A 12,622-nucleotide genomic window follows, 5' to 3' on the forward strand; every position below is an offset into this window, starting at 1 on the left:
AGATCAAATCAATCTGCTCGCTCACGGGCATTAAGATTGAAAAACCCTATAAATCCTCAATAGTAGGACAATGCCACAGGTGCCAGCTGTATGGTCACAGTCAAGGCAACTGTTTCGCCCCTCACAGGTGCGTTAAGTGCCTAGGGGCCCACTCCACAGCGGACTGCCCCCGCCCCAAAGATGTCACGCAATGCACGGAGCCTCCAAGCTGCGTGCTTTGCGGCCAAGCGGGTCACCCCGCCAATTACAGGGGCTGTCCGAAAGCCCCCAAGTTAGCCCAAAGGAGGCTGGCCAAACGCCACAGCGCGCGGCAACAGAGGGAGAGTCCTTCGGTGAAGACCTCCCAACCCCCCCCCCGCCAGACTCAGCCCACAGAGACCGTCTCCATGGAACGCTCTCAATCACCAAAGAGCCTTCCCCTCCCTGCGCCCCACTGCAACCCCATCCATCCCGGGGTTAATGGACACCGCTGTCCCTCCCCCAGTTGCAGTAACCACTCCAACCTTGGTCGAGCGGAGAACCACCCCCGCCCCGACCCCCATTGCACAAGCCCCAGGCCCAGTGCGCAATTCCCCTGCCCCCCCCCCAACGGGGAACGGGCAATAGATGTAATATTCAACGCCTACAGAGCGTTTTTCACCCCTGCCGCCGATCGCATGGCGGCGGAAGTCAAGGCCGCGGGCAACAATGCCCAAAAACTTCTCGAAATTCTGGGTAGATACCCAGACATAGAACGGGCCCTAGGGGCACTTAATTACGACTAATATGGATAGGTTCCATATAAAGTCGTCTTTCAAACCGCGTTCCCTAAAATTGGCCCACTTCAATGCAAATAGCGGATAAAGAAGGAGGAGATCGCAAACTTCCTTTGCGATCACCAAATTGACGTCTTCCTTATCCAGGAAACCTTTCTCAAACCTCATAACCGCGACCCCAGAATTGCTAACTACAATCTAGTGCGCAATGATCGGTCGCGCGGCCCAGGCGGAGGCACTCTTATCTACTATAAGAATTCTCTGCACTGCATTCGATTAGACCCACCAGTCCTAGAATCAACTCTAGAAGTATCTCTATGCCGGCTAGGCATGACGAACCACCCGCCAGTGACAATAGTCTCTGCATACATGACTCCAATGAGTGGGGCGGCGGAAGATCACTCCCTTCTCACAAAAGACCTCACCACCCTCTTCGGCCTGAGCAACTTTGTTATCATAGCAGGGGACCTCAACGCCAAACACCCTGCCTGGAACAGCAGACTGTCTACACCCAGAGGCAAAACTATTTTCAACCTTAGCGGTACACTCCACTTTAACCCGATCGCCCCAATGGAGCACACCCACTTCCCTCATCTAACGACGCGTCAACCTGACGTTCTTGACATAGCTCTACTCAAGAACATTAACCTCAGGCTGAAGCAAATCGAAACCATCCACGAGCTTACTTCAGACCACAGGCCAGTATTAGTACACCTAGAGTCTCGAACGGGCCAAGACCCGGACGCTCCAACTCCTACCAGGGTGGTAACTGACTGGAAGAAAGTAAGCGAAAAGCTGGAATCTACCACGTCACCCCACCTTGATAAAATCCCCGATAATATTAGCTCAGTCGCGGACACGACGGTCGCAATCGACTCGCTAACAGAGCACGTGCAATCCATAATTGAGGATTGCTCACGGGAAGTCCCAGAGTTGAGTGATCAACGATGGAAACTGCCCGTCGACGTACGTGAATTGTTAACCGAGAAGAATGCAGCCACACGTGCCTACAGCGCCTTTCCCTGCGAGGAGAACAAAACCCACATGCGTAGATTGCAGCGTGCTGTCAAGACACGCATGGCGGAGTTACGTTCGAGCCGCTGGGACAAGACGTTGAGCGAACTTGAGCCTAATCACCTCGCCTTTTGGCAACTCCAAAGGAAATTACGTTCCGTCGAGGACTATAACATTCCTCCCATCACCAGACCCGACAAAAGCATCGCCTTCGAAGATGCCGAGAAAGCGGAATGCCTAGCCGACAGCCTAGAGTCCCAATGCTCTCCCAGCTCACAACCCTTCGACCAGCGCCACCTCGAAAAGGTGAACGCAGAGGTCGAACGTAGAGCAGCCCTCCCACCCATTGATGACCCGGATGACCCCCTACCCCCCGTCACTGTAGACGAGGTAGAGGACATCATCAAAAACCTTCAGCCGAGGAAAGCTCCCGGCAGGGACGGAATCACGAACAAAGTCATCAAACTCCTCCCCGCCCAAATGATTGTTCTATTGGTAGCCATCTTCAATGGCGCCTTGAACAATAACATCTTTCCCCAAGCCTGGAAAGAAGCCACAGTCATCGGCATACCCAAACCAGGCAAACCTAAATCGGAGCCTTCGAGCTACAGACCGATCAGCCTCCTCACCTCTCTCGGCAAAATCTATGAGAGACTTATTCATAAGCGTCTCAAAGATTATGTCGAGAGAAAGAGCCTTATTCCTAACGAGCTGTTTGGATTTAGAAACCAACACTCGTGTGTCCACCAAGTGCACCGTATCGTTGAGGACGTAAGCGTTGGGTTCCAACGCAAACTCCCAACGGGGGTGCTCTTCTTTGACATAGCGAAAGCCTTCGACAAGGTCTGGCACAATGGCTTAATATATAAGCTATACCAACTAGGAGTGCCGGATCGTCTCGTACTCATCCTGCGAGACTTTCTGTCGAACCGCACCTTTCGTTACCGCATCGGCAAGTCACTATCTGACCCACACCCGATCACAGCGGGAGTCCCTCAGGGCTCTGTCATCTCCCCACTCGTCTTCTCGCTGTACACGAGCGATATTCCCAAGTCCCAAAAAGTAAAACTCGCACTCTTCGCTGATGACACGGCCATATACTATACAGGCCGTGACATTAAAACCATCGCCCGAACCCTCCAGGAGGCAGTCAATAACTTAGCTGACTGGTTCTGGAAGTGGAGAATCGAAGTGAACCCGGACAAAAGCCAGGCGGTGCTGTTCAGTAGACCACGCCACAAGCCTGGCATTCCCCCCCCTGTCACCATGAACGGCAAGCCTATCCCTTGGAAAGAGCAAGCCAAATATCTAGGAGTAATCCTAGATAAACATCTCACGTTCGCTCCACACATCAAAGCGGCCCGCGGCAGAGCCGCCTTCGCTATGAGCCGCCTCTACTTCCTGACCAATGCGTCAAGCAAGTTAGCTCTCAAAGCTAAACTGCGCCTTTACACAGGTGTGATCCGTCCCATCATGACGTATGCGGGAGCCATCTTTGCCCACGCAAAGCCCCGCTTCATTCACAGAATGCAGACCCTGCAGAACAAGTATTTCCGTAGAATAACCGGTGCGCCCTTCTACGTTCGTAACGAAATGTTACACGTCGATCTTAAAGTGCCTACCGTGGCGCAATTTCTCAAACGCCTTACCAAGCGTCACTTCGACGGTGCAGTCAAGCACCGCAACCCATTGATCGTATCGGCCGTCCGATACGAACCTTCGCGGATGAGTAAACTCCGCCGGCCAAGACACACCCTGACCCTTCCTGACGACCCCATCACAGTGCTCCAAGAGAGCCGTAGGGACACTAGCACTCTCAGGAAACACAAACACATCCGAAAACTTCCGAAACCTCGCCGCCGAGGTACGCGTACGCGTAGAAAGTCAAACTCCCCCCCCCGACCCTTGCTTAGCCAGCCCGCGTAGCTGAGCGTTAAAGTTAAAACGCCCCTTAAACCATGATCCAGCCTGTCCCTTTGCTGTAGTCAGCGACGCCCTAAGCCGAGGCTCGTACCCCACAGGGGGTGCCCTTAGCGCAGTCGCTTAGTTTGTAAGCTTTTTTGCCCCTGGCTGGAGGCCTTAAGCTCTAGGCATCCACAGGGATTTGACCGGTTAAGCAGTAAACAGCCTCCTAGGCTGAACTGCGAGATGCCATTATTTAAAAAAAAAAAAAACTCCCACGCAGTTCACGAGATAGCGCGGAAGTCGGTGGTTGTGGGGACCGTTGCACGAATCCTCTGGGGCCGTACTGCGGGCCGAAGTGTAATTGATTCTGCGTTCTGGACACCTCTGTCCACTTGGCTGTGTCATGTACATATGTACAGGGGAGGAGGGGATTTCAACTTCTTGGCTGGAGGAATGGCCGGTGAGCAATAGCCGACGGGTGAGGTGGGAAGGCCGCGTCAGTGGCCATCGGCGACGTGGGGGGGGGGGGGGGCGCGGAGAGTCGGCCATAAGGCTTGAAGGACGGGGGGAAGGCGACCTGAATACCGCTTGAAGTGGCTGAGGGGGGGGGGGATAGCCTTAGACTTTGACCTTTCCTCCTCTTTGACTTGGACCTCTTTCCCTTCCTCCTCTTACCCCTTTCGACTAGTTAAAACTCGTTCTCAGAGGACGAGTCTCCACTCGTGGTGAGTGGGGAACGGGAGCGCGAGCCGGAGCGGGCGCTCGCGTCGGAAAGAGCGTTGGCGCACTCAACTGACTCCTGAAGTTAGGCCAGTTTTGCGCCGTAACGCCTTTGGAGGTCGGCGTCCTTCGCCACGACCTCCAGGATGTAGTTCATCACGACTCGTGAAAGTTGAAGGAGTACAGGGGGAGGGGGGGGTGTAGCTAACCTACCTTAGCCTCGAGCTCCCCGAGCGGACACTTCCCCAAAACGCCCTCCCTTGTGTTTTTCCTAGCGCCATGCTAGCGAGAAGAAAAACACAAACAAACTCGCTTGGTGGGCTTGTGTCCAGGCCTGACGGGCCACTAACCTAACTTAATCTTATTGCCCAGTGGGCCCCTATGGGTCTTTCGTCTCCGGGAGCACCCAACGGACTATCAAGAAGCACCCAACCGTCACGGGTGCAGCTGTGAACAAACGGGGGTTAACCAATACTCTGCCAGCGACCAAAGACCGCTTTGCAGAGTCCTTCTAGCTGCCTTGTGCGTCTGCACCCTCCCAGGATCGTTGTCACCGTTAGATTTAGGCAGATTTCTTACAAACTACTTACAATATATTTACACCTATCCTAATAATAGTCTAAAAAAATAAGAAAATGAAGTGGCGAAGAAGGTGAGTACCTAAGGTGAGCTTTAAGCTTGCGTGATGTCTACAAGTCCCTCTACGAAGAACTCTAGGCAGATTTCTTTATACCTACTACTTGTAAGATATATTTACACCTAACCTAATAGTCTAAAAAAACAATGAAACAATCAAAAATAATATTTGCAAATTAGAGATAAATAGAAAAAAAAAAAACATTGAATAACAGGACATCATCTCGCAGTTCAGCCTCGGCGTGCTAGTAAGCACTTTCTTGTATAGTTATCGGCACGAATCTTGAGCTCTGACCTACATCTGCGCAGAAGTGATCTATTAGCAAAGAACCAATCCCGAGTGACGGCTATGACGCGATGCACTGCGGGCCAATCACCGCTTTAGCCCGCCCCCGCGCCTCACTTCATACCACAAAAGGAACCCAATAAATTACTTCTGCGCAGATGTAGGTTAGAGCTCAAGATTCGTGCCGATAACTATAGGCGGCATAAGGAGACATGTCTTTAGAACCTCATTGTTTTAACTTGATAGAGTTAATCTCACAGGCGGCACACATAACAAAACATCCATTTTAAAAACAAGTATAGCTTTACTCTCAGCTCATGTCGTGTCATCAGAGCCGGGGTCGTGCAGGCAATGTGTGAAATGATATGGAATGTTCAAACTATTTTACACTTTACCATTCGTCGTATCACTTATTTTAAAGCACTGACCACTTTAAATATTTACACTAAATAATACAGACAATATAAGTGCGATAAAACTGTAAGAGAAACACTTAATATCAGTTGCCTTGAGAAAGGCAGCTTCGACTACTTGTACTCTAAAGCTATTCGTCTTTTCTTTCTTACAAAGTGTGCTAAGACATTATCATGAAAACCGGTATTATTCTTAATTTTATGTAATAATTTTTTTTCTATAGAAAAAATGGCTAGATCAGATAATCGGTCTTGGTATTGAGAATTGCGCAAGTGCGTATGAATTCGCTGGAAGCCGACCCCAACATGATTGGGAAAAGGCTCGGAGGATGGATGTATGAATTCGTTTGAAAGCCGAAATAGACCTCTCCGCCGAAGCGACTGTAAGAGGAAGTGTACAAATTAAACTGCAGAATTTTGTTATTTGTGATACATAATAATGATGATTTTTTTTTAATTCAGGTAAAGCTCGTAGACATCTAGTTTATTAAAAGATTCAGTTGTGTATAAAACTTTCAACTCATTCTTTAACGCAGAGATTTCAATTTTTTGCGGTAATTTTACTAACAAAGAAGATATTATTTCATCTGGAAATGTTGTACTACATAGGCTGTACTTAGATTTATTAAGCAAATTAAGAAATCTCATTTGCGAAAGTGATTCGTACACCATGAAATAATATCTTCTTTGTTAGTAAAATTTCCGCAAAAATTTGAGTTCTCTGCGTTAAAGAATGAGTTGAAAAGTTTAATACAAATAAACTAGATGTTTACGAGCTTTACCTGAATTAAAAAAAAATAATATTACTATGTGACATTTTTCCACAAATTACAAAATTAAGCAGTTTTATTTTGACACTTCCTGTTACTTGTCTATTTCGGCTTTGAAGCGAATTCATACGCTGTCTACGCATCGTCATCAATCGAACATGTACCTGCGATTCCTGCGAGCCCCACTAGATGGCGTTACGATTTTAGTTCCAAATTCCTCCGCGCGCCGCGCCTCAGGCACTTGCAAATTCGCTCGACACTTGCGCACACGATATATAACAAAATTTTGTTTTTATTGTAAACCAATCGCTGATTACACGCCTTATTACTATCGAAGAAGATCTTTTATTCATCTCCAAACATAAGTTGGACCTTCAGCGCCGGGTGCAGCGGAAGAAATCGTTGCGACCAGCATAAATCGGACGCACGAACGACGTCACCAGCAAGAACATCTACGGACCCATGGTACCAGCATAAAAAGGTCAGGCCAATCATCCTTATCAATCCTTAGCCCTTTTCTTTATTGTGTGCTTCATTTGTGTTGATAGTGTTGTATTGTGTTGTGTTGTGTTGATACTTAAATAATTAAAAACGCGTAAGTTTCTTTCGTCTCGTCGCTACCCTCAACTTAAAAATATAAAAATATCCTTTGTTAATCTTAAGTACAAAATAACGGTTTCCACTGCCTTCCACAAACTACAAAATGACTAGAACTCCATCAAAGGAAAGTCGTAGCAGTAGTGAAGAGTTAATTAAAGATTTAAACAAAAGAAGAGGTGTTGTTCGCGGTAAATTTAGACTATTCATGAAATATGTGGACTCGGTAGAAGTAATGACTACGACTGAAACCATAAAATCAGAATTACAAACTCGTTTACAAAAAGTAGACTTACTACTAGAGCAATTTACAGAAATTCAGGATGAAATAGACTTAAAAATACCTGATAGTCAAGTAGAAAAAGAACTATCTGAGAGGGAATCTTTTGAAACCAATTACTACGCTTATGTGACCAAAGCTAAGTGTATTATTAACGCAGATGATGTTCAAAACAGTTCAAAAATTTTTAGTAAAGTTAAATTGCCTACAATTTCACTTCCATCCTTTGACGGATCTTATGATCATTGGTTGGAGTACCGCGATACTTACCTTTCTCTAGTACATAACTCTAAAGAAATAGATAATGTGCAAAAATTCCATTACCTACGATCTTCTCTTTCTGGCAGTGCATTATTGGTTATTAAATCCTTAGAATTCTCCTCAGAGAATTACAATGTAGCATGGGAGTTATTAGAAAACAGATTCAATAACAACCGTTTACTTGTGCAAACCCATGTTAAAGCTTTATTCTCTATGACGTCGCTTAATAAGGAATCACCTAATCAAATTCGTAAACTCATTGATACCGTTCTCAAAAATCTACGTTCCCTCAAAAACCTCGGCGAACCAACTGAGTCGTGGGACACGTTGATTATTTATTTAATTACATCTAAACTAGATTCTGTTACTGAACGAGAATGGGAGACTCACAAAAGTTCAATTATAAATAGTCAAAATCAGTCAATTTCACGTACAAGGGTTGATGATTTAATAACGTTTCTTAAAAATCGGGCTGACGTACTGGAAACTATTAATTTTGCACATAGTAAATCATACACAGATAATAACATAAAAAAACCGTCACAGTCACAACAATCAAACAAATCACATAGTTACACATCAACACAAAATAAACAACCTAATAATAAAAATTCCAAACGTCCTCGTATTTGCGCTATGTGTCAAGCTAATCATCCGCTTTATTCTTGCGAGTCATTCTTAAAATTAAATATTAATGATAGAATAAAATTCGTTAATGAAAAGAAGTTATGTTGCAATTGTTTACGCGCTAATCACTCACCAGATGAGTGTTGGTTTGGTCCGTGTAAGCAATGCAACAAAAAACACAACAATCTACTTCATGATAAATGTGACGATAGCGCGAGTGTATCCACCTCGCCAGTCGTTGCGCATAATTCTCAGGCATCGTCACAGAATACAACTAGTGGTAAGTCTTTACATACTGCCACATTACATTCTGCATCTCATACGACACATCAGAGCACTACTCATTCATTATTAGAGACTGTCCTGCTGTCTACAGCTTTAGTTGAGGTTGCAGATAAAAGCAATAACTATCACACTACTCGCGCTTTACTAGATAATGGTAGTCAGCATTCCTTTATAGCGGAATCATTATGTAAACGACTTAAACTCAATTTAATACAGTCCACTGTGCAAGTCTCCGGAGTAGGTAACTCGGTGACTAATTCTACACAATCTTGTGAAATTAATTTGAGATCTAAAACTACACAATATAACACACGCATGAAGTGTTTAGTTTTGAATCAAATAACAGCTCAATTACCATGTTTAGGTACAACTTCAAACATAAATATCCCTGATCATGTACAGTTAGCTGATTCGGAATTTTATTCGCCATCAGAAATCGAATTATTAATTGGGGCAGATAAATTCTGGGAACTTTTAACTGATGGACTGATTCGCCTAAGTAGTGGTCCATATCTTCAGAATACTCAGTTAGGATGGGTAATATCTGGCCCATTGCTGAATAAAAAAACTTCACGCAACAATCGAGTTCAATGCAATTACTCACAATCATTAGACGCTCAACTTAGGAAATTCTGGGAGCTAGAAGAACTACCTCCGCAAAATAAATTAACTAATGACGAGTCTTTGTGTGAAAACTTGTTTTTACAAACTACGTACCGCGATAACACGGGTCGGTTTTTTGTGCGCATTCCATTAGCCGAGCCCAGCGATACACTGGGAGATACGTATGCGCTCGCACTTAATCGCTTTCACGCACTTGAACGAAAATTAGATAAATCTACGCCTGAATATAAAAGGTTATATTGTGATTTCATGAATGAATATTTGAGTTTAGGTCACATGAGTCGAGTCAATTCTTATCCATCACCAAATTATTTTCTACCGCATCACGGTGTTTTAAGAATTCATAGTAGCACTACGAAACTTAGGGTTGTTTTTGATGGTAGTGCGAAGTCAACTTCGGGTAAATCGCTTAACGATATTCAGCATATTGGCCCTAGTTTACATAATGATGTTTTCTCAATCTTGTTACGATTTCGTCAATTTAGATTCGTTGCATGCGCCGACGTCGAGAAGATGTTCCGGCAAATTAATCTACAACCGGATCAAAGAAATCTTCAATTAATTATTTGGCGAGAAAATAAATCCGATGAACTCGGTGTATTTCAGCTTAATACGGTGACATACGGTACCGCGTCCGCTCCTTATCTAAGCATTCGTTGCATCAAACAGCTGGCGTCGGAATGTAAGGATGACGTCATAAAACAGGTTATCAACGAAGATCTGTTTGTCGATGACCTAATTACAGGTAATGATGATAAACAATGTTTATTAGATATTTGTACCAAAGTAAATGATACTTTAAAATCTGGTTGCTTCCATTTACGTAAATGGTTGTTTAATTCGGAATCATCTACAACAGATCAACAAAAAGATTTATCTTTAGGAGAAAATTGTTTAACTAAAACTCTGGGTATTGGTTGGTTAAATTATTTAGATTTATTATATTTTACGACAAAAATTGATCAAAACTTTACTCATGTGACTAAGCGCGTTATCTTGTCCGTTGTTTCACAGGTGTATGACCCATTAGGCTTGTTATCACCCGCAATTATAATTGTGAAAATACTTTTACAGAAACTATGGCTTTGTAAATTAAGTTGGGACGATCCAGTACCAAATGATATTCTGTCTACGTGGAAAAACTTTATTGCCACTCTTCAACACTTACAAGACATAAAAATTCCTCGTCATGTCAGGGAAATAAATACAAATTATACAGATTTACACATTTTTTCGGATGCATCACAGGATGCATATGGTGCATGTGCCTTTATAAGTACATACAATGACAACTCACCAGCTACAGTTAGGATACTTTGTGCCAAGACCAAAGTCGCACCAATTAAGCCAGTCACAATACCGCGTCTTGAGCTGTGCGGAGCGTTAGTTGGTGCCAAGCTGTATCAAAAAATTGTTCAGTCATGGAGATTGAAATTTAACCACATATATTTTTGGTCTGACTCAATGATTGTCATAAATTGGATTAAAATGTCACCTAATTTGTTAAAAACGTTCGTGCAGAACAGAGTCGTGCAAATCAACGAACTGACTGGTGAGTTGCCGTGGTTACATGTTGCTGGTAAAGACAACCCGGCTGACCTCTTATCTCGCGGGCTCACGCTCGACGCGCTTCAAAGTACAGATATTTGGTGGCACGGGCCAGCATTTTTAAAGGATATGCACATGAATTTTAAATATGACAACCAGAATGAAATTATAAATTTAAACGATTTACCAGAAATGAAATCAAAGGTTTTATTTACACAGTCGACTTATACTAGTATTTTTATTTTCGAACGTTTTTCAAATTTTAATCGCATGAGACGTGCAGCCGCTTACGTGTTACGATTCATTAATAATGCACGAATTAAAAGTAAAACGGAACGTAGCATTGGTCCGTTAACGGCTGATGAATTAAATAAATCAACGTTAGTTTTAGTACGCTTAGCACAACATGCATCATTTGCAGACATTTTGAATCAATTGATAAATAACTTACCTGTAAAGTCGATGAGAAACATATCTAGTCTTGATGTGTTCTTGGATTCTGATCGCATTATAAGAGTGGGAGGTAGATTAGTAAATTCACGCACCTTCCCATACAGTAAAAAACACCCTATATTGTTATGTTCAAAACATACCTTCACGCGACTACTTTTTCAATTTGAACACAAACGTCTACTCCATGCTGGTCCACAGCTTCTCTTGGCTACTATCAGAGAGAGTTGGTGGCCACTCAGGGGTCGTGATTTAGCTAAGCAGACGGTACATAAGTGCATTATATGTACTCGCCAGAAAGGGAAGGCACTATCAGTAAAAATGGGTAACTTACCCTTTGAGAGATTGGAACCGGGGTATCCTTTCTTGCGCTGCGGTGTGGATTATGCGGGACCTATGTTTATATTGAATCGGAAGGGAAGGGGTTCAAAACTTGAAAAATGTTATGTGTGCCTATTCATATGCTTTACCACTCGAGCGATACATCTAGAATTGGTCACAAGTTTAACTTCTGAGGCGTATTTACTTGCTTTAAAAAGGTTCCTATGTCGTCGCGGAAAACCCGCTTATATATTTTCCGATAACGGAAAAACATTCGTAGGCGCACTCAAGGAATTTTCAGATTTTTTAAATCATAGTGAAAATGATATTTTAAATTTTGCAGCAAATGAAAATATTAAGTTTAGCTTTATACCTCCGTACTCCCCACATTTTGGAGGTTTGTGGGAGGCAGGGGTCAAATCTTTTAAATATCATCTCCGTCGCGTAGGAAACGTTAACCTCACGTATGAGGAATTTTCAACATTATTAGCACAAATTGAAGCCCTCCTCAACTCCAGACCTATGTATCCCATGTCTTCAGACCCAAACGACCTACTCCCTCTTACACCAGCCCATTTTCTGATTGGCCGGCCGCTCACTGCACCTGCCTGCGAAGACCTCACAGCTTCGAATACATCACGCCTGGTCCGCTACGAGCGCATCGAACAAATGAGGCAAAATTTTTGGAAACGCTGGTCGCAGGAGTACGTTTCGGAACTGCAGACAAGGACCAAATGGCAGTACAACACCGGCACAATAGCACCCAATACATTAGTGCTCATCAAAGATGACAATTTGCCACCCTTAAAATGGCGTCTTGGACGAGTCATAACCACTTTCCCTGGGAAGGATGGACTAGCACGTGTAGCTGACATCAAAACAGCTAACGGAGTAATACGACGGTCATACCCCAGATTGTGTCCGCTACTACAGGAGGAAGAACCTTAACTTCTCCCAACTTCTACTTCTGCGTTGGAGGCTGTCACTCCAAGGCGGGCGGCATGTCTACGCATCGTCATCAATCGAACATGTACCTGCGATTCCTGCGAGCCCCACTAGATGGCGTTACGATTTTAGTTCCAAATTCCTCCGCGCGCCGCGCCTCAGGCACTTGCAAATTCGCTCGACAC

The 12,622-nt window shown here is 44.3% G+C and overlaps 1 protein-coding gene across 1 annotated transcript; it reads left to right on the forward strand.

Annotated features, from left to right (window-relative positions):
• The first annotated feature begins 8,412 nt into the window (after positions 1-8,412).
• LOC124644277 lies at positions 8,413-12,622 on the forward strand. Its single transcript, XM_047183546.1, has one exon. It carries the CDS (start codon positions 8,865-8,867, stop codon positions 12,438-12,440), a length of 3,576 nt encoding a protein of 1,191 aa, XP_047039502.1. The 5' UTR covers positions 8,413-8,864; the 3' UTR covers positions 12,441-12,622.

This window comes from Helicoverpa zea, chromosome 29, assembly GCF_022581195.2.
Source record: "Helicoverpa zea isolate HzStark_Cry1AcR chromosome 29, ilHelZeax1.1, whole genome shotgun sequence".
In the NCBI taxonomy this organism is placed as follows: domain Eukaryota; kingdom Metazoa; phylum Arthropoda; class Insecta; order Lepidoptera; family Noctuidae; genus Helicoverpa; species Helicoverpa zea.